We start from the raw sequence: 23,184 nt of genomic DNA, 5'->3' as shown, positions 1-23,184 counted from the left end.
TAGATAAGCTGTGTGCCTTATGGTCAGGTCAGGACAACCCAGACAAAGTCAGCACAGACTGCAATAGCACCAGGTGCTTTCAGGGAGTAAAGATAATTAGTAGTTTTGCCTACATAATAATAAATTTTGGCTTTAGCTATGTTTTAATACTTTTAGGTAGTTATTTCTAAAGGTACTTTCAAGACATTCAGTTGGTGAAGTGAGAACAACAGAACTTGTGATGGTTTTGGTTCAGCAAAAATATCCATTGCCCTGACCCCAACCCCCTCTCCCTCAAAGGGTTTGTTGGGTGGTTGATAAGAAGTTGATAATTCAACAAAATTCACTGTGCCTGTTAATAATTCTTCTATAAAAGCCAGATTTTCCCCTGTGGACTTCAATCACTTTTAGCATGAAGGGACTCATCCTGGCCCTGGTGTTCGCCCTCGTGGGTAAGTAGAATCTTTACCATCCCTGCTGAGCTGTGACAGCCACTGTGATCCTGAGCAAATTGCATCTCCTTGGGGCTTTTCAGGGATATTTACAACTTAATTTGCTGAAGCCCTTTTATAGCTTCAGCTGTAAACTGTTAGATTTCTGTGCTAAGCTCAGCAGCAGGAGAAAAGCCAAGCAAGCAAAAGCTAGTGAGCAGGGCTGGCATGGGCTTGGTCCTGGGGGTGTGGGGTGAGCCCCATTACTGGTGGTTTGCCAGCCATTACCACTCTGACTTAATTAATAATACATTAAAGGATTTACAGAAATGTTTTTTTTCATGAACACTTCTCTTTCCTTCCTCACAGAGGGCCAGAAGCAGGACCTCGGTAAGTGGCTCCCCTGCCAGGCAGCAGCTCCCTTGCTGCCTTCCCTTGCAGCCTTTCCTTGCTCACTGCTTGCACCTGTTTTTTGGCAGTGGCAGCTTCACCTTTCTTTGCTGGGCTGGTCCAAGTAACATCACAACACTCATAGCCAAGGAAGTGTTTCTGTTATATTTTTTTTCCTAACAGAGCCTGTTTTTCACATGGGCAAGACTTACCTGTACAGCTATGAGAGCATCATTATGCATGGGCTCCCTGACAGAAGCCTGGCCATGGCAGGGCTGAGGCTGGCCAGCAAGGTGGAGATCAGCCGTGTGTCTCACAGTGAGCACCTGGTGCAGGTAAATCACTGTGGCCACAGGAACCCTCCCACCCAACGAGATCATGCAGCTAAAGATGCTTCCCTCATACTTTCAGGCTGGCAGAATAGGTGACAAAAAATGTAGAGCTCTCACAAAAGCCATGGGCTCTACCCACTGCTGAGATGGCTCTCCAAGCCCCAGCAGTTTCCCTCAGGCAGTGATGATTCCCCAGCGGGGACAGAGGAGTGGTCACGGGCACTGAGCTCTGCGCCCTGTACACCAAGGCACGATGGGGAGAGATGAGGGCCCTGCTGAAGGGTCTGCAGCTGCATCCAGAACGCTTTGGTTACTGGCAGGGACCTACAGAGAGCACCACAGCCTTACACACAGCCTGCTCCTCTGCAGGAAGGAGCTGGAGCTGCTCCAGCTCTGCTGCCATCAGTGTCTGAGCCCCCCTGATTAAGCTACCTTAGATTCAGCTCCACACAAAATATGGCTGGCAGCTGCTTTAAAGAAATGTCCTTAACATAATTTTACTAAGGCAACACTAAGCTTGAGTATGAACATGAGCATTCTAGAACGAAATATTCATGCTTTTTAACCTGATCCATAGCCTAAAAAAGCTCAGCACTGGAATTCAGCTTTCACATGAGAAAGACCCAACTGTCACTGTCTCCATTATCCCCCTTTTGATATTCTTCCTACAGGCATTAGTTCAAATGTGAAGAATTCTAATGGTAATGCCTTTGTTTATCATAATAGCAGATCTAGAAGCATTGTTACTCATCAAAAAGATTAAACCAAACAGCTTAAAATACTGGCATGGCACGAAAGACCACAGACTAGGGATTGAGAAGACAGCACATGGAGAAAAAGCTGTAAGAGCTGCCCTTAGCACTCACCTAGGAGATTTCTCAGTCTGTAATCCTGCACATATGTTAGTGAAACAGTGTGAAGGAATGCCTATTGTCAAACTTTACACATGGCTGCAGTTGCAGGCTCTGTATAACCTCACTGGAGTTGCTAGAATGTTAGCACTTGCAGACAAGAGCCTTGAGTAGGATTTAATTTGAGAAAATGTGACAAGAGGCAAGCCACCCTTACAGCATTGACTATAAATGCCTAAAATAAAACAGAGCACTGAGCCCACACCTTTTCCCTCTAGGGAGGAACATGTACTTTAATGCACGGGGGTGGGAGGTGTGTGTGCAAGAGAGGGACTGGATGGGTCTGTGCATGCAGGCACACACTTCCACTAGGTAGCAGTCAAGGACTTGTGCACAAGCTTTACAGCCAGAGGAGCTCACAGGGGTGCCAGCCACTTTCAAAGGCGTGAGCTCCTGTGGTCACTTCACCTGTGCTGTGGCTTTGGTGCTCAGGGACATGCTGGACCTGGAGCAGCAGCTGGAATAGTCCCTGTGTGTTCAGGCAGGCAGCTTGGGCAATAATGGCTTGGCTGCCTTGCAGACGGAAGGGAGATCTCACTTGTCATCTGTGGGAAAGGAGTGAGTATCCTGTCTGTACTGATTGTTGGTAAGTGGCGTTTCACTCAGCCTACAAGCTTCATCAGACTTGTTGGACTTTTGAATTCTGTTCACATAATCTTATTTTTCTGGCAAAAATCCTTCATGGAAGTTTGCATTTTCAAGGATGCTTCCTAGGTTGAGCATAGGAGTCCAAGTTGGAAACTGTTTCCTGCAATGTTAGACAAGTGACTTTTGTCACTTGTCTTGCTATAGAAAAGGAGTGTCCAGTTTCTGTATTATAGCACTATTTCAATCTGATGGTGAACAGTATGATTGTTTTCCTATTTTTGTTCCCAGATTCGATCACCAAAGCTGGAGGAACACAATGGCTTCTGGCCCATTGACTCCTTCACTGCATCTTCGAGGCTCTCAGAAACCATTGCTGCATGTCTCAGCCAGCCCTTTAAGTTTGAATACACTGAAGGAAGGGTCGGGAGTATTTTTGCCCCTGAGGACTGTCCTGTTCTCTGCACTAACCTAGTGAGAGGGGTTCTGAACATGCTGCAGATAACCATCAAAAAGACACAAAATGTGTATGAGCTACAGGAGGTTTGTTTTCTCCATTCTGATTTTACTTTTATTCTCATTTTAAATTAAAGAGTAAGTTATACCTCCCAGACCATTTTCCTTGACCTTTTTATTGCTGTTTCAAGTGGGCATTCACTGTGTTTAACCCATACTTACAGGCTGGGATTGAAGGCATCTGCCAAACCAGATACGTTATCCAGGACGACAGCAAGAATAAACGTGCCACAGTTTCCAAAAGCAAGGACCTGACGGACTGCCAGGATAAAGCAGTGAAGGACCTGGGAATGGCCTACGTGCGGCCCTGCCCCACCTGTGCCCTGGTACGAGCCGCACGGATCCACCGCTGCGCTGCTCGCACTGCTGCCCGTGGGGCTTTGGCTTCTCCGGGCTGACCAGCCCATTCCTGTTTCTGAGAGGGTCTCTTTGCACTTCTAGAAAGGCAGAAACATTAAGGGCACAGTGACATTCACCTACAAGATCAAGTATGACGACAGCGGGGCGTCGTTGACGTCCGCCATGTCGGACCAGGTGTACCAGATCTCTCCTTTCAACGAACCCAACGGGGTGGCAGTTGTGGAGGCAAGGTAGGCACCGTGCATGTCCTTGCATTATCATAGGCAGGAGGGGATGCCTAAAACTGGTTATATATTTACTGTTGATTTGGGAGATAACAAGAAGCATCTGGCCTGTGGCTGCCAAGAGCCAAAACACCATACAGCTCTTGGGATGCCCAGCCCAGGATGCCCAGAGTGTTTCAGCTGGCCTGTGCCCTACTGTTTAGGCCACCCAAAACATCTGTCCAACCTGTCAGAGACTTTAACAAGCTCTCACAAAGGCTTTTGCAGTCATATGGCTTTTCCAGATAATCCTGAGCCGTGGATGAACAGAGAAGTGCATCTCCATTTGCAGTCCTGCTGGGTAGCCCTCAGTCTGCTCCAATGCTGTGCAAGCCCTCCATGCACAGTGTGCTTACTGTCTACTGATGCATTTCCCTCTTTCCCTTGAAGACAAGAGCTGTCTTTGGTCGGCGTTAAAAGGCCTCCTATCAGTGCGCCAACAACTCAGCTGCATAAACAGGGGAGTCTTCGTTATCATTTCTCAGGAGAGCTACTCCAGATGCCAATTCCTCTATTAAGGATAAAAAATCCAGATTTACAGGTATTAGAGACTTACTTTCACCCAGTTTCATTCACATAATTACTTTAGACATGGATCCTTCCAGCTGTCTGTTTTTCCCACAGTTAACAGAGACACTGCGGCAATTAGTTCAGAATAATGAGAAAGGAGCCACGAAAGAAGCTGTATCCAAGTTCTTACAAATGGTCCAGCTTTTTCGCGTAGCAACCCTTGATCAAATCGAGTCTTTGTGGCTGCAGTTTGTCAATGAACTCCCCTACAGGTAACTATGGCCTTCAGCCAGGGTTTCTGATCAGAGGCACACTGGGCTGTGAGGATAATGAGTTCTCCTTTTCCTGGCAGGCCCTGGTTCCTGAGTGCCATCTGTGCTGCTGGAGCTACTGACACATTCAGATTCCTGAAGCAAAAAATCCATGATAAGAAGCTGAACATCTGGGAAGCAGCTGTGACTCTCCCTCTCGCCTTCCATTTTGTTACACCAAACAAACAGACCCTGGAAATTGCCTCAGTGAGTACAGATCATTCGTCCTTTTGTTTTCCCTCTCACTCCTTTTTAAGGGTGAATTCATAGGATTATAAGTGAAAGATACAACATCTTTCCATCTAAATTTGTAAAATGCAAGGTATTAACAAAAATGAGAAATGCTTCAGAAAATGTTCCTAAACACTTTTTTTCCAAAAGTTTGTAATTATATTTTATATTAAACCCCACAAATTATAAGAAAACTCCTGTTGATTCTTTTTGCCAAATCAGAAGTTAAAAAGAAAAAAGACAAACTCAAGAAAAGAATATATAATCAGTATCTAAAGAGCATACAGCATTACTGGGGCAAATCTACTTAATGTTCTTGCAGCTGAATGTCTAGCATTTGATTTAATTCCTGAAATTATTCAGAAACAGCACAAATCATTTTTATCTACTTCTCAAATGCATTTATTAATAAATACAGCTCTAATTACTAGAAACAGTAAAAAATTATACTTCTCCCTCTGCAGAGTTTCCTGACCTGTCCCCAAATCCAGAAAGTACTGATGCACAGGATAATTGTTTACCTAGCATATGGTAGCATGGTGAATAAATACTGTGCTAAGGCTTTATTATGTCCAAATGAACTTCTTCAGGTATGTGACTCTCATTTCTTACTGATAAAAGGTTAAAAAATTTAGAAGTGCTTTTAATTTAGCTCTCACAATGCTGGCAGTTAGGTAACTGACTCTTTGCATGCCTCACTCTGCGATGCAAAGACAGAATGAAACACTGAGCTGATGCCTTTGAAAGATCAGGATGTAACAGTTCAGAATTTCAAGTGTAGTACTAGAAGCCCATTGGGATAATGGATCCTGTAACCAGCCTGAAACTGAGTTAAATTGTGAAAAAACTTGGGTTAAACCAAAATAACCATGATTCTGTGATTCTACTTTGACATTAGGTAGAGTGTACTTAAAAAGACAGTAAAGTATGAATGTAAGCAGAGCTCTAGGTATGTCATAGGTTAGGGCTTCCAAGGAAGCCCTGCTACACAATTGAATTTCACTGTCAGAAATATTCAGGACATCGTCCTTGGACTGTACAGCCCCAGCTTCTTGCTCAGCAGAACCACAGCACTGAGAAGGCCTTGCTGTGTTTGACATGTGTTTCAATCTTCCAAAATAAAGTGAAATAAAGCCAGGCCACCAGAACGGTAATTCCACTTCTCAGAACAGCAGAACTGTGCAACTTGAAATTGTTGTAGGAAGTGAAAAATGCAAGTGCAATTTGGCAGGGCTGGCAGAGGAGGCCCTGGGAATGACTGAGCTTGGCATCAGCTCAGCACTGCCTTTGGACTTGCAACACTCTTTGGTGCAGGCACCCACCTGGGATTGTCTCCTACACTCAGGCTCAGGCACAATTCAAAATCAATTACAACACTGTGCAAGGAGAAAACCAAGTTTATTTGTATGGTCTGTGTTTAGCATCCTGATAATGATGGTGAGATTTTTCCTGGGAGAAAAGTCTGAAGAGCTCAGTTCTGGGATTTGCAGCAGTAATTGTTTTGCTTGCTATGGCAATGCCCATTTTTATGCACTACTACAAGATCATTACCTGCTAAGATTAACAGTGTCTGCTCCATTTTCAGCCACTCCACGACCTTGCCACTGAAGCCACCAGCAAAGGTGATGCCAAAGACATGAGCTTGGCCCTGAAAGCCATGGGCAATGCAGGAGAGCCAGCCAGTATCAAACGCATCCTGAAGTTTTTGCCAACATTTTCCTCAGCTGCAGCTTCATTACCAAACAGAATTCATGCTGATGCTGTGTTGGCCTTAAGGAAAATTGCAAGAAAAGACCCTGCAAAAGTAACTGAAATTATTATTTAAACAACTGTCTTAAAGGGTATGGATTGGGTTTGCTTAGTGATTCAGGAATAACAAAGCCATCAGGTAATGTTAGCAACTCTGGACAGGCTTCTCAGTTACTGGTCTTCCTCTTGCCCATGCTGCAAACTCGTGGCATCATCCCATCCTTGCTGATATCCTGGGAAAGAATGCTCTAGCCCCTGTAATGCTCAGCCTAATGGCTGTACTTCCCAGCTCTGGTCACTGTGCACCCAGCAATATCCCCATTTTTGGTGACAGCTCCCTTGCCCACATCTCTTGTTTAGGGTTCTGTTCTCCATCCACTGCAGAGCTCATATGCACTGTTCTGGAAGCACTGCTCACCAGGAAGTTATGGGCTTCTCAGATGTTCTATCTCCCTCCTGTAGGTAAGGGAGCTCACCCTCCAGGTCTTTATGGACAGCACGCTTGCTCCCAATGTCCGGATGGTGGCTTGTGTTGTTCTCTTCGAAACCAAGCCTGCTCTTCCAACAGTAACAGCTCTGGCCAGCTCGCTGCTGACAGAGCCCAGCCTGCAAGTAGCCAGTTTTGCATATTCACACATGAAGACTTTGGCAGCAGGCAGGATCCCACAGCTCAATAAACTGTAAGTAGAGGAAGAAGTATATTTTTGGTAGAAAACCGAGATTTTTTTTTCCATGCAGTTTTCTAAGAATTTGGTCATGGTTGACTCTCTTCATATGATTTTAATTCTATTACTCAGATCTGCTGCTTGTAACATTGCCATTAAACTCCTGGGGCCCAGACTTGACAGGCTGAGCTATCGCTACAGCAAGGTCATTCAGATCAGCGACTATTCCTGTGAGTACCAGCTCTCCTGTGCACTTCCTCAGCTTAGGTAGCCAAATGCCTCTATTATGTTCTGTGATTTTCATCCAAAATCCAATAATGAACTGTGAGTTTAGTGCACTCTTGAAACAGAAAAAGCAGAACTTCCTAACACAAAAAATTTCCCAAGACTCTTCCAAATCCAAGTACAAATGTCTGGTATCTGCTGGGGAAAGTGGTGCTTGCACATGGATTTCTCCTCCTTCTTCAGTTCCTGGGGTTGTGTTGACTCTGCCCTAGAATAAAGTCTTTCTCTTGAGATTGCAGGCTTGAGGACCTATGGGACTGAACCCTGACAGAGCCCCTTGTGATCTTCTACAGCACAGAGCTGAGGTGGCTTATGTGCACTAGACACCTTGGAGACCCTAATTTCTGCTGCTTTTTATTCCTGTGACAGCTCAGTATCAGGCTGGTGCCATTTGGAGGGTCTATCTAATGAACAGTCCCAGCACCATGTTTCCATCTGACATAATCACAAAAGTGAGAGGCTACTATGCAAACACTGCAATGGATATTATCGAGGTAAATATTGCATTCAGACAGCCAGCCTTTGGACTGTGATGTAGTGTTTAACTCCATTTCTGGCTGTGAGGGCGGACATGGAAGGGAAAATTTAAATAATGATTATGACTTTACTTCTTTTATTCGGGCTTCTTGACACGTACATTCATCAATGAACACATCCAGTATAGGCGTGTAAGTCTAGGAGCGGAGGAAAGCTTACACAGCAGAACATCCATCTGCCCACCTAAAGTCACGTGGCATCCAGGGTATTTTGCATAAGTACAGGGAAATTAAATTTCAGCCAGCAGTACAGCCAGGGCAGCACAAAGCTCCATGTAACATAATGCAGGAATGCACACAGCTTTTTGAGCAAGCTTTGCAGCCTGGGCTGAGTTCTGCCCTACCCTAAAATTATTCCTGCTGACTAATTTAAGGCTCTGCACGTCCTCAGCATCTGCAGCCATAGCCTGCAGCCATCTGCCAGGTAGACATGTTCTTATAATGCAATGGCTTCATGAAACAAGTATTTCGTGTGGTCTCAGTGAGTTAATCCCAGGCACAAGAGTTTTCCTGAGCTCTCTTGTACTTGGGCTGTGCTGCCTGACTCTTTCCTACAGGTGGCTTTCCGGTCACAAGGCCTAACCAAGCTCCTGAGGAAGCAGAACATTCCCTTTGCTGAGTATGACACGTACAAGACCCTGAAGGAGCTGGGGAAATCGGTACGTCTTGGGCACCTTTCTGACCTGTCTGCATCAGACAGCTCCTCACAGCTCCAAGGTTGCATCACCCACCCACTGAGCCATCCCTTTGATGTTCCTGGAAGAAAGGAGTCCGTCATCCTGTTCAGTCATGGAAAGCTGTACTTACATTGTACTTACTCTCTCAAAGGTGCCACCTTTTCACTCAACATGTGTTAGCTCTTAATGTATAGTACAAAAGATGAGGCTGCTGCTGGGAGCCAAAATGTTTTAAAGTGTATGTTAGAACACACTAAGTGGTTGTTCTTCTGTTTTGAAATGATAATTGAATAAGGTTTTTCCTTCATGAGTCCTTGGGTGCCACCTACTACTTACAGCAGCAGAAATTATCAAGCTCTTACCTCATCCTTAATGGGGAAACTCTCTGAAATCAGCTATGCAATATAAGAAAGACCACATTGGTTCAGACCTGTAATATGTCTATTGGGTTTTTTGGCTACAGAACCACAGTTCTCATCCTTCAGATGGGATCTACTCTTTGTTAATACATTGCTCCACTTTAAGTAATATTTTCTGCTTCTTCCCTTTCTCCCCATGTCTCCTAAACACCACAGCTCCTGGGATGGAAAGAACTGCCGCCTGAAGACCCCCTGGTATCTGCTTACCTCAAAGTATTGGGTCAAGAGATTGCCTTTGTTGACATTGACAAAGATGCCATTCAACAGATGATGATGGTACTGACAAGGATGTTGACTTTTTTTCTGCAATTCTGAATAATTTCCCTTCCGGGTCTCTTCTTACCTAACCTATTTCTCTGTTTCCAGAGTCTTACTGGATCATCAGACTGGCAGCCAGTGGTGAAAAAAGTGGTGGAGGAAGTCCAGAGAGGCATTTCAGGCCGATGGACCCTGCCAGTGCTGGTGGGTGAGATGCGGCACATCGTCCCCACCATTGCTGGCCTGCCACTGGAGCTTGGGCTGTGCGGGGCCGCGGTGGCCCAGGCTGCGGCCGACGGTGAGCTTGGGAAGCCAAACTGAGCAGCTTCCCCACCATAACTGCGGGTCCAATGCCTCTGCTCAAACTAAATCCTTCTATAATCTTGAAAAATACCCCAGTAATGTCAAAACCTTAGTGACTGGCTGCCTCCAAAGGGTTTGAGAAGTAATTAGGATATTTCACCTGAGACATATTTGTATAACTCTGGTTTGGATTAGCAACCTTTAAATAACCATGTAAAGTATTTCAAAATGTAAAAGCACTGCCCTTGCATTAATACTATGCTTATTGAAAGTATTTTATCCCCAGAATTTATTGTTTCCCTGTTCATATAATTTCTGTTTTTCTTTTTCAGTGGATGTAAAGGTATCACCACCAGTATCTGACGATTTTAAACCCTCACAGTTGTGGGAAACCAAGATGGATATTCATGCTGACATCAGGCCAAAGTAAAAACTACATATATATTCACATACACACACGCGCATTAATATTTATATTTATAGTTACAGTTACATCTGACATAGATAAGTGGTGGCATGTAGCTATACAGGGATCTTACTTGTCCCAGATTTTGGACAAATGTGCTAGTCTAGAGCAGCAAAGCTGTGAGAAAGCAACACAAACCCTGATGCTTTCAACCCTGCAATGTGCATAGTATCCCACAGGATACAGTGCTGCTCTGCCATTGCTAAAAATGCTTATATTTGTACCTGTTCAATGACTAAAGATACTAAGATGTGAAAATACATTATCTTATGTATCAAGTTTTTTACAATTTCAGCATAGAATTGCATCATCACCTGGCATAAGCCAGAAGGATTTCAGGGGGCAAAGGGAAATGCTTCTGGATCTGCAAGAGCAACAATACTAATAATGATAATGGTCACAATGATGATAATAATAATAGTAATAATATTTTAAAAATAGGCAGAATCTGAAGCTAGGTGATTCTGGAATGAGCTTGTCCTCAAGCAATGACAATGACAATACCAGTGACAATGCAGTCAGAAGGTCCACGTTAGCTTTGTTTTTCAGACAAACCACATTTTCCAGTGGCATCTTAGCCTTTTTTCTTATCCTGTTGTGACAAACCTCTTCATCCATCAGTAGTGGGTCTTACAATAAAAAGAACAGCATGAAAATGTACTTTTGCATTTCAAAGTTAAATTTTTGCATATTAATATATAATTATGCCTGGTTTTATTTCCACTCTTTCAGGGCATATTTTCATACGATTGCAATGATGGGAATTAATACACAGTACTTTCAGAGTGGTTTTGAATATCATGCAGAGTTCAGTGCCAACACTACAATGAAATTTGATGCCAGGATAAATATGAAAGAGAAAAATTTGAAGATTGAAACCCTTCCCTGCCATCAAGAGGTTGAGCTCGCAGCTGTGAGGTACGGAAGAGCTTTTTTCATTTTGCTTGCTCTGTGTTACTGATTTTGAGTTCCCTGTTATAAAATCACAAGTATACAACTACTTGTTAAGGTCTCCCATACTTCAGCAGCCACATAAAGCTTAATGCAGTCTTTTTTGCACCAGAAAGATGGGTAGAGTGAAATCAGAAGGTGTTACTTGTGTGCCATTTATCACCTCCACAGGAGTGAAGTTTATGCTATTTCAAGGAACATGGAAGAAGTAGATTCTGAAAAGAAATCCCAGATTTTCCCCAAAGGAGAAATACCAAGTATCTCTGACCAGCCACTGCAGTCAACAGAAGGATCTTCAAAACCTGGTAGCTGGAAGGTAAGGAAGCCCCTTGCCACCCATACTGCAGACAGGCAGAGAGCAGAGAGCTTCTCAGAAGGGCTGGCCACCTCTGACATGGGAGCTGGCCAACCAGATCACAAACACAGGAATGGTGAAATTCAACAGGGGCCTGATATTTCCCAAACCAAGCCTAAAACCCAATGGGCTCGTGACATGATCCCTCAAATCCACTCACTTTCTTCACTGCATGCAGGCAGGGCTGCTTTGACAGCATCTCTTCCTATTTCTTCACAGTCATGGGAAAGTGTCTGAAATTCACATCCTTTGTACAATATTTCTTTCTTTTTTTTTTTTTTCCCTGAATCAGACTAATGTGAAAAATACAGTTCTTGGGCAGGATATAGATTTTTCTTCCTGAATCCTGAGATAACCCTGAGTGGATTGCAGAGCACATTCTGTCATGTGCTCTTCAGCTGCTGAGGCTGGTGTGGGAAGGCTGCACTGGCTTGCAGCGGGAGGGCCAGAAGCCTGAAATGGGTTCAGAGGGACTGCCCCTGCAAAGAGCCCTGCAGGTTCTCACATGAAGTGCGTTTGTGAAGCACTGCCTGAGAAAGGGTGAGCAGGAGAGCTGAGCTCTTCCACAGAGTATTTTGCAGGAAACCCCACTGCTTTCAGTGCCTGGATCTCTAATTCTAAGCATTGCTTCCTTCTTTAAGCAGGACTGTCATCATTCTCTTCGTTAACTGGAGGAATTATTTTAAGAGCTGGGAAATTTTAGTTTTTTATGGAAAATGACTTAATCTACCTTATTTTTATTTAATGCAGCAAAGCAGCATGCCTAATGTGATTTCCAAAGGATACCAGCAAGGTTCAGAAGAGGCACATCACAACAGTGCAGGAAGAAGATTTTACACACGCAGGTTCTGTAAAAAATTTGAAAGTTTGGGATGTTCTACTTGTCTCAGCCTTAAATCACAAAATTCTGCTTTCTTAAGAAATACCCACCTGCACAAATTATTTGGAGAATTTGAAGCCAAAATAATTTTAAAGCCAGGTACAGTCATAATAACAAGTTTTTCTGTCAATCACTGTAAATAATTCTCAAACAGCACAACCCAGGTATGCTTTTGCCTTTAGTTCATACAGATGCTGATATTGACAAGATACAGCTGGAGGTTCAAGCAGGATCCAAAGCAGCTTCAAAAATAATTGAGATATCAAGCTCAGGGTCAAAGGAAAAGGGAGAGGCAGCTCCGTACGAGGACATTCAAGCTAAACTGAAGAAGATTCTAGGCATTGAAGAGGTGCTCATGGTAAGAGACTTTGAGCACCAGAGAGGGAAATATTTCCTATAATGAAGCCAAGGGTTTCCATTGTGGAAAACTGGCATGGGAAAGCAAGGAACTGGGCTGGGGGGAATTCTGTTTCCTTGGAAGCCTGTGGTGAGCATCTTGTCTGACAGCCAGGGAAATGTTACAGAACAAGCTATAAACTCATAGTGTTTTCAACTGTTTTTGGAGGCTGCAAATAAAACACGGCGCCGCACAAAACGGATTAACCGAGAGTACAAGACTGAAGACACAGGCCTCTGGGCAGAGCCCAGCACACCCCACCTCTCCAGTTCATCCTCCTCTTCTGCTGCTTCCTCTGCTGAGGGCAGAGAGCCTGGAGATCGTCACAGGAAAGATGAAACAAGGCAGTCTGGGAGGAAGCGTGGCAGCAGGAGCAGCAGTGGGAGCTCTGCTAGCAGCAGAGCATGCAGCAGCAGCAGCAGCCAAGAGGACCACTCTGGGGACAGGCACTGTAGTGGGGACAGTGACTATTCCAACCAACAGGTAATTCACTCCGGCTGGACCTTTTATATTTCTTATTGCTTTTGTACATCAGAAAATTGTGCTCATAGACTGTGGAACAAAGAAAGAGGAACCCTGGTTCTCTGAAGCATTTCAGATCAGAATTTTGGCATTTCAGAATTTTTCACTGTAAAATGTTTAAAAAATTTAATTTTGTGCTTTTTTTTTCCATACTTAGAACCAAAATTTTTAATGCATTTTTCAAAAGTTAGTTCTTTATTTGCTCTTGGGTCTTACGTACTATCTATTTTCACAGGCAAACCCACCTGTTTACCAGCTTTTGTTTAAGCCAGTGGATGAACAGGTACACTTACTGCATATACTGCTTATACACATATATAAACTAGTCTTGCTGTCTTTGCTGCAATTAGACCCTAGTCCTCTGAAAGTGAAACTATGATAAATTAATTCTGCAACAGTTTCCAGTAGTAGGCACCTGCTTCAAGGGGATTCTTTGTTTTTTGCAGGACACAGGAGGGGAAATCCTGAACATGAGCATCAGTTCTTCCTCTTCCTCAGCTAGTGATGAAGATTTCTCTAGAGCCATGTCTCAGGTGAATATCTTCATCTGCAAGAAACCCAAGCATTTACTTTGTATTTCCAGTTTTTGTATATTTATAACAGACAGAAAAATTACAGTGATTTAGCATATTAGGTGTATAGAAAGGAATTGAACTGTTTCTTATTTTATAAAGGTGAGCACATTGGATAATCACTGAATGTAATTTAATATTCATTTAATACAGGCTACATTTTTAAATGAAACTGGAATGTATTGCTGCATATGTTGAAATTTGTCTTGCTCAGTAAATAATTCACTATAAAAATCAGAACACTTTAGAAGTGCTGACCTGCTGTATCAGAAACTGGTTTCAGGGATATTTTGATTGTGTATCTTTCTGTAAAAGTTTGGAGTTGACTCTGCCACTCTTTTGTTCATTAGGTCCTTACTGCAGAGTCCTTCAGTTCATGTTAGCAGGGCCACAACAGGCCTTTGAAAAACCCTTGAGCTGGCAGCAAGGCTCCAACTTTGAGAGCAATCCAGGTGTTTATTCAGGAGTGTCTGCATGGTACATAATTAATGGTACCCGGTCCTTCTATTAGAACTGAGGGAATCTGGAGCAGATTTCAACCAAGAAAATGTCACACATTTCAGGCAATGACCTACATGCCTACAAAGTAATAACCCTTATGTTGCTGAGGCATGCCTTGTGCAGCAGCAGCAGCTCCCAGTTGTCAGTGCAAGTAACTTGTGGAGAGAAGGCAGCCTGATTGACCTTCTCCCCCACCACTTGCAGGCAGATTAAATTCACCTCTCTTGTCCATCTTTTCACCACATTACTACTTCCCTAAACTCTTTCTCAGCCACAGCTTTGTTTTTTCCCCATTTCCCACAAAGCCCTTGCCAGCTCTGTGTCACCCAATCCTTCTGTGCGTCTCTGTCACTCAGACCTGGCAGCACAGGGAGGACCTGCTGCCCCACAGCAAATTCCACTTGCAGCTGTCCCTGGCCAGGTGGGGACTCTGCCCACAGCTCAGGTAGCATGCTTAGGCAGGCAGGTGCTGCTGCTGGGCACAAGGATCCCACACTGGGCCACATGCTGCTCCTCGTACAAGTACCATACTTTGGACCATCCTGAACAGATCCCCTGTAACACAAATGATCATGGTTTTAAACAGATGGTCGAGCTAGTTTTATCAAAAAGGCTATTAGTTTAACTGCAGTTTGGTAAGATAGCAGTGCTGAGCTGAGTAGTATTGGGTTCTTTATCTAGTACTATACTTCTTTTTGTTGCATTGAAATTACAAAAAATTTCCCATCATAGTCTTACTTGCATTGGTCATGTCAGTGGTTTTACTATGGTAATTCTAATGCCTTCTTTGTGTCTTTGGTCTCTATTTCCTCTCTACTCACCAAAGCCTGAATTCTTGGGAGACAGCAAGCCACCAATACTGGCTGCAGTTCTTCGTGCCATCTACAGAAACAAGGAGCCAACGGGATTGCAGCTTGTCCTGTACACTGATACACAGCCCAAGAGGTGGAGAATACAGGTGTTTGGTTCAAGCATCACAGGACCAAGCAGATGGAAACTCTGTGCTGATGCTTCAGTGATAAATTACCGAAAAGTATCAGTAAGTTTAAAATATCAGTCGGCCCAAATGTAAATGAAACATAATGATCTTACTATGTTTTATGCAAAAATTTATATATTTCCCTTTACTAGGGTTCTCTTAAATGGGGTAAAGATTGCCAGGACTACCAGATTGCTACTCAGATTGCAACAGGGCAACTTGCTGCTTATCCAGCTATGCAGATGAAGCTGGGGTGGCTGAAAGTGCCTTCAATAATCCGAACTACTGCAAGATGGTGAGATTTCATTTTAATTTTTGAAAAATACATGTCAGTGCTCCAAATAATTGCAGGTTCAATTCGGCAATTTCCAAGCTGGAAAAAATCCCCTCAATCAGTAGGATTTTATAAAATCACATTACAAATATTTGCTTTCTCTGTATTCATTCCCTCAGAGCATATTGCATTTCCGTATGCAAGAAAACCACTCGGGATGATAGGATACACCTGATCTATGGCAGACTTGTAATTTAAAGTGCCTGAATTAGGAGATTGGTTTTGTCATGTTTCCTGATTCATGGAGGCTCAGAGCAGAAGCCTGAGCATGGGTCTCTGAAGAAATCAGTCTCTTACTTAATTGGCTAATGCAGGCACTTGCCTCTGGCTTCTAAAGCAGGTGACACAAACACTTCTCATAAAGCTTATACACATTAAATAACAATTTTTAAATGACACTTAATGTAAGAAAACTGTACATTCTGGATTCAGTTCACGAGTGTCTCATTTTTCATGAACTATCTGTCGCACTCATTCATTGTATCCCTCCATGCATTTGCCTGCAATAACAAACAGATCCACACTGAAGCCTATTTTTTGGCATAGTGCTACTAAAATACAGTCAAGTACAGCAACTCAGTTAAATAAATACACATACAGCACAAGTTTTCACATTAAAGGCATACAGGCTATTTGATTGAAAGTCTTCCGAAGAAAGTAACTTTTTACATTAGACTGAATTACCTTAAGCTGTCATCTGCTCTTATTAGAGGAGATGAAACCATCCAATTGACTCTCCTGGAGCAAATCCACAGAACTTACCTTTTTTTTTCTGCTCTGAGACTATGCCTTTTTATAAAGGAATATTTTCTGTATTTCTCTGTTTGAGGCCCAAGCTTGTTTGGAAACCCATTTGTAGAGATCCCTCCATCAGTTTGTTGACAGTCATAGTGGGCAAAGGATCTTTGCCTAAAGTTACCACTGCATGACTGACATATTCATGTGAAATATTAATTTAGTATTTTCACCATGTTAGTATTTGGCAGCTTATGTAATTGATGCTTATTTTTAAGTCTGAATGGGTTTAAAACAAATTTGCTACACTTTTCTTCTCATATTACTCTCCCATCCAGCCTCTTGAGATTTCTTACACCAATTAAAAATAAATTTGCCACCTCTCCTTCAATATACAACATCATGTATCACCAAACCCTGATGCAAAACATGCCCTGATGCTAACACATATGCATATTATTTTATGGGAGTATTTTAGAGTGAAAATAATAATAATAATAATAATAATAATAATAATAATAATAATAATAATAATAATAATAATAATAATAATAATTTTTTTTTTTAAAGACAGTTCATTTTAATCACTTGTTTCCTTTTTTTCCCCAGGTTTTACTCATTTCTTCCAGGAGCTGCCTATTTGCTTGGGTTTTCCCAAAGGCAACAGCTTGGTCCCTCTCACCAGGCAACCTTGGTTATGGCTTTGACATCCCCAAGAACCTGTGATGTTGTCTTTAAGTTGCCAGAGGTAAAAATTTCCACTATCTTTTATCCTGAAGTCAATACTGAGGCAATGGATGATTAAGGGTTTTTTAACCTGCTGATTAAAAAAAAAAATCTAAACTTTAAAGATGCTGCCTTCAGAAGATATTATATTCATGCAGTTGATTTTACTCTGAAAATATCTTACAATGTATTTGTCTTTCTCATGTAGCATACAAGCATATGAAACAAGAAAAAGGTTAGAAAACAATCATCATGATTGACAGCAAGTTAATAAATAATTTATTAAGAAGCCCACTCCTCCCAAAATCTCTAGAAAGATGGCAGGTTTTCCTGTGTTCTGGAAAAGACAGTAAAGCCAGGCTGTTGAGACAGCCAAACAGCAGCCCTTGATGTATAGGCAGAAAGAGGGTGAGCATCTCAGATGAGCAAACTGTTCAGCCTGAGAACAAATGTGATATACAGCTACCCAAAAAACTGCAAATTGGTGACTATCCAAATTCATTTCTAGCACTGCTGTTCCACAGGTTGCAGATGTGTCACGCTGTAGAACTATTTCATGCTGGAGACAGAGGACTTGATTTCTTTTTCACTCTGACTGAAATCCAGATGCTAATTTAGATTTCAGTCAGCACAGTTCTCTTGGAAAATTAGAGGAAAATGCTACCTTATCTCTATACTGTACTTTGCATTTCCACTCCCATTCAAGTTTGTTTCCTGCCTGATTTTCAGCTCACAATTTACGACACGGCCATCAGTCTCCCCCTGCCAGTCCCTTCACACCTGGGTACACCCATCTCAACATCACCATCCTCTGGCTGGAAGGTCTTTTCCCAAGCAACATTTTCACTCATGGAAAGTCTTAAAGGTCAGCAAGTAATTATCTGCAGGGACATTAATGGACTTTGTGAATTTTGTAAACATTATTTACACTTTTGATGTAATTTTTTTTTACTTATTTATTCACTCAAAAATCAGTTGGACAGCAGATAGAAACAAAGCATCTCTATGAAAATCTGTGAGGCTGCAAAGGTGTAAAGAAATGGAGACATACTAGGAAGATTAAACATTCAGTTCCATGCCGAATAATGCTTTCAAATACATACATCCCCAAATGCATCCATTTCAGCTTTACAGCAAAAATTGTTTGTGAAGAAAATACAATACAAAATTTGTGAGAGGAACATCTAAGTGACCTCTGATTTGGGGTGCTCTGCTTGATTAGCACTGTTATGTTGAAGCTGAAACAGCTCCAAAAGTGTACTCATTAATTTCAAATCCTGCACTTTGAGTTTGAAGGGATTATTGTTTGATTAATGCTGTATTAATAGCTAATCACATTATACTTACTTAGGGTAAGTTCTAAAATGAAAAGCTTTATGTAATCCCACAATAAGGAGTCACATTTTACTTGGAATCAGTGGCATAATATCATACCATGCATATTTATAAGGTGTCCTTGTCCACAGCAAGGGGATTGGAATTAGATGATCTTTAAAGTTCCTTCTAACCCGAGCCATTCTGTGATTCTATGGTATTTCTTAGGTAAACACCAAAACTGATCTGTATTAACTACAACTGTTGCAAAATAATTTATAATCAGAGCTGGTAGGATTTCCAACAAAACGCCATTACAGTGAAAAAGAGAAAAATGTAGTGTGGTATTTTTTCTTTCCCAACTTCTAACTATTTCTAGCCCTGGTTATGACTCCATGAAGGTACCAACATTTCAGTAAACTTTCTCTAGTGGTAATGGTATGTGAATTGTTTTCAACCCTTGTGAAATTCTTTTGACTAGAACAAAGTTAGAAAAGCCAAAATGCCACAAACTGAGAGGTGCATCCGCACCAGCTGTGAGCACAATTCATCTCACACAATGCCTGAATCACAGGGGTGTTGTCCTGCTGCCTGGGGACTGGCAAGGTTTTACTTTTAAATTACTACAAATCTAAAATTTCATCTGACAGAATTAATTAATTTCTACCTCGGAACATGCAGAACCCAATGATTTTTTTTCTTTTAATTACAAAACTAAAATAAAATAGCTGTCTTATATAAATTATAAAATGCTTAGCTTTTACTATTTTTTTTTCAGGTCACTGTACAGTTTTCCAAAATAAGGTCACAACCTTCAATGGTGTTGAATTTAACTATTCAATGCCTGTAAATTGCTACCATGTCTTGGTGCAGGACTGTAGTCCAGAGCTTAAATTCCTGGTGATGGTGAAAAGACTTGAAGAGTCTGCTGACCTTACAGCAGTAAATGTCAGAATTGCTAGCCAGTAAGTAGTTGAAAACTTAATAAAAAAATAGATGCCAAGCTGAATATTATGTAAATGAAGATCAGATTGGTAGGGCAGACTGGCACTGCAATTTAGACTCATGCAGAAAGTACTGATGTCAATGGAAAGATATCTAGGAGTGTCACTGGGGTTTGGGACTTTGTCTTTTAAAAGTGCTTCTGAAATATATCTGAGGTTCACAGTAACCTGCCCCAAATTCTTCATTAATTTGTTAGAATTTAACAGTCCCATTGCAGTACTCAGTGATTAGGCAGACACATAAACTGTAAACCGAGAAGGAGCTATTGTAATCATTAGTCTGGCCTTCTACACTAAGCTAATAATTAGAACAAATTAGAACCCACACGCATTACAGCGGAGTTGTTGAGAAGTGGACATAGCTAAAAAGGGCATTACTTGTCCCAGATTAGAGGCACTCTTTTAGGACATCTCTTAGTTGGTACATAATGTTCTAATCTATTTGAAATTAATTTAAGATACACTTTGTTTCAGCCTGGAGCAACCACCCCTAAATTGTATGGGATTATGCACGCTAAAATCATTGTAGTGAGTGCTCTTCAAAGCACATAAATAGACTTTGATCCGTAAGCTTTCATTACAAGCAATTATTTATTTCTGGAAAATGTGTGCCTAACTGTGCCATAGAGTTAGAGAAACAGAGGGAATCTAATATTCCCTGCACCTGTTTTGTGGAAGAACACAAGGATGCTTGTTTTATAGGCTGTATCTTTTGTGATAAAGACATTCCTCACCACTGAATCATTCCTGATTGTTTCATGCAATTGTATGGATGTGCTTTTGATGTGCCTGAGCTTCATATTTCTTCTATTAGAGCAAACACTGCTCTGAAGAAAATACTACAATACACAGACTGTTTAGGCTGTAAGAGAACTGCCCTAGGGAACCCAATCTTCCTTTGAAATGTGAAGCACTTCTGTGAAGGTGATAGCAATTAGGTTGTTCTGCAGCAAGGCTCCTGTAGCCTGGTGTCTTCCTGCCTGAGCCATGGCCAGGAGCAGCCACTCAGAGGTGGGTCCAGCCAGGGAAGGTGTACTGGGAGCACTCCCACTGGCACGCTGTCCTGGGCCCCATCAACCTTCCCCCTAAAGGGTAGAAGGTGATTCATGCCAGGATGAATCCTGCAGTGATGGTTCTGCCAGAACAGGAAATTTTAAGCTGAGTAGGGCAAAGGAGAAGCATTTGTTAACATTAATTTCCTTTATTTAAAGTGAGGTTGAGATGTATGTTTCCAATGGACTCATCCAGTTGAAGATTAATGGTGTCCAAGCCCCAAAAGATCTTCCATACTCATCTAATTCTGGTAAGAGATTCATCTTTAGATTTTGTTTAATCTTTCCTGAACTTTTGAAGAAGGAGAGGACAAGATCCTGCAAGCACCCCACAAAATAAAGATCATCCTAATCTGAGAAAGAGTTAGGAGATTTTAACATACCTCCATGTAAGTTTTCTAGCCGGTGGCAAGAAAGATGAGCAAAGAAAGAGATGCTGATCCTGTGCATCTTTGCAGAGACCAAAAATGCAGGGCTGTGGTATGTTTTGCTGATTCCAGAGACCCACAGAATGAGAATTTAGATGACCCCTGTCACAGCCACCCCTGTGAATGGCTTCAGTTTTTCCCACGTCAGGAAGCAGTAGTCTTTTTTTTACTTCCCACCATCTCTTCTGGGATTCTTTAGAGTGTGAATTATGTCCCCAGGAACTTAACAAAAGGTTCAGGGTGGACTCTAAAACAGTAACTTCATTTTAGAAAAGATCACATTTTTCTTTTCTGTTGCAGCTGCAAGCATGCTGATTAACAGTAAAAAGAAAGGACTGACACTAAAAGCCCCAGATTATGGCATAGATAAACTATACTATGATGGGCGTAGACTTGAGGTAATTTTTAAGTTACTATCAGTGGGTTTAGTTTCAGAAGAAAAGCATTTACAGGCAACTTTTCTGTATTTCCACAAAGGTTCAAGTTGCTTTCTGGATGGCTGGGAAAACATGTGGCATTTGTGGAAAATATGATGCTGAGATAGAAAGAGAATATCAAACGCCCAGTGGATATTTAGCTAAAGATGCTGTGAGTTTTGGTCACTCTTGGATCATCTCAGAAGACCCCTGTACTGGAGGTACTAAGATTCCCACATATATTAATCATCATTGCCTTCATCTAATTAATTAGTCAATCACATGAATTGTTGGTTTATATTAATTATAGCACAGTCATCTAATTTTTTTGCTATTTTTGTGATTAGTGGCCACAGACTAAAGGAAAAAAAAATCTGGTTTTCCTGACTTTGGTAGTTCACTGCAAGTTCTAGTTTTGTTGGGTTTTTATATCAACATCTTATGCATTGTGTAGCTACCTGGAGGTTGTGTGTTCAACTTAAAACTCCCTAAGTTGATAACTTAGTATGAAAAGGAGGAAGTTTGACTGTTGACGAAAGTAATTTTATGTCATCTTTAATAGTTTCATTCTTTATTTTCATTCTGTTATTTCCAGGCTTTTAGTTTAGATTTAAAAAATCATATCTAGCCCTGACTATCAAACTAGAGGGCATTTGAGGTGGGAAAAGCTTGTTTTAATTTCCTCAGGCTGAAGATTAGCACAATCTCAAAACTTCAGCCTGGGAATGACTAATTGTTCTGGCCATCCAGGTCCTACATAAAAACATGAATGTGTTGGTTACATTAGGGCGCACTACACATTTTGTGTGGAACACAACCTTCTGGGCATGTGTTGGCCTTTTTGTAATGTTTTTTAGATCAAGCTTCCCTGGGGTGGCTGGATCATAGACTTAAGGACTAAGCTCCTCAGCCATGGCAAGGAAAGTGTGATGCTGCTCACAGTACAGAAGAGGATATATAGATGCCTAGGAGCCACTGCTGCCCCAAAATGAAGTGCTGTCTCAGTTTAAGTAGAGTGTCAGCTGACCAAGGTTTTCACATGTATCTTTTCGGATTTGGACATCAGCATCCCACCCAGATCCCTCTCTGTCCTTGCAACTGAGCTCCACGTGCCTCATTTTCTCACAGCCCGAGCCTTTGACAAAAAATTGATTCACTTCAACCAGATCAGCTTCATCCAGCTATGTCACACTGTTCATCCATTGCTCTTAGTGTTTGCCAGTTCTACAAATTAAGTCCAGAAAGCTATTTATCTAAACTCCGTGCATGCTTTAAGAGGGTTCATGTTTTGTAGCTTGTAAGCTGCAGGGACAACTCGTCAAAAGTGAGAAGCCGATTTCATTTGAGAAGACAGCAGCAAAATGCTTCTCTGTGGAGCCAGTCCTTCGCTGTGTGAAAGGCTGTTCAGCAACCCAGACTGTTCCTGTGTCCGTGGGCTTCCACTGCGTTCCAGCCGGTGAGTGTGGTGACCCTGTGCACAACACGACCAGCATGTGTGCCTGGGGTTCTTTGAAAAGCCGTGAGGTGCCCCGCACTAACACAGGAGTACCCGATGCACAACCAACCCCTCTCTTCTTTCTCCTTTAGACTCCGCTCTCAGCCTGGACGGGCAGCCTAGGCTGGACCAGAAATCCGAGGACGTCGTGAGCTCTGTGTCCGCTCACACGGCGTGTTCCTGCCGGCAGCAGGCGTGCCCGGCCTGAGGCCCCGCTCCGGCTCGGCTCAGCCCGCCCGCCGCGGGCACGGCTGCCTCGGGCGGCGGGGATGAGCCCCGTCCCCTCCGGGAGACCGCTCTGCTCTGCTCCTTCTCCCGGGGACCCTGGAAACAACCCGGGCACCCG

The 23,184-nt window shown here is 42.4% G+C and overlaps 1 protein-coding gene across 1 annotated transcript; it reads left to right on the top strand.

Annotated features, from left to right (window-relative positions):
* The first annotated feature begins 388 nt into the window (after positions 1-388).
* On the top strand, positions 389-23,120 carry LOC119703899 (vitellogenin-2-like). Its single transcript, XM_038144374.1, has 35 exons — positions 389-431; positions 780-800; positions 984-1,135; positions 2,920-3,171; positions 3,309-3,470; positions 3,586-3,734; positions 4,158-4,308; positions 4,392-4,549; positions 4,630-4,795; positions 5,284-5,409; positions 6,405-6,623; positions 7,031-7,248; positions 7,366-7,463; positions 7,888-8,012; positions 8,612-8,713; positions 9,307-9,426; positions 9,517-9,706; positions 10,044-10,137; positions 10,910-11,095; positions 11,300-11,444; positions 12,234-12,462; positions 12,546-12,721; positions 12,929-13,243; positions 13,518-13,565; positions 13,729-13,815; positions 15,182-15,394; positions 15,487-15,629; positions 17,013-17,151; positions 17,859-17,994; positions 19,222-19,408; positions 20,659-20,750; positions 21,228-21,325; positions 21,405-21,564; positions 22,638-22,799; positions 22,931-23,120. The coding sequence occupies exons 1-35, from the start codon at positions 392-394 to the stop codon at positions 23,044-23,046; spliced, it is 5,175 nt and encodes a 1,724-aa protein (XP_038000302.1). The 5' UTR covers positions 389-391; the 3' UTR covers positions 23,047-23,120.
* The last annotated feature ends 64 nt before the right edge of the window (positions 23,121-23,184 follow it).

This window comes from Motacilla alba, chromosome 8 (genome assembly GCF_015832195.1).
Source record: "Motacilla alba alba isolate MOTALB_02 chromosome 8, Motacilla_alba_V1.0_pri, whole genome shotgun sequence".
In the NCBI taxonomy this organism is placed as follows: Eukaryota; Metazoa; Chordata; class Aves; order Passeriformes; family Motacillidae; genus Motacilla; species Motacilla alba.
Note: the sequence above shows the minus strand (reverse complement) of the source record. Positions and strands in the feature narration are given on the sequence as shown.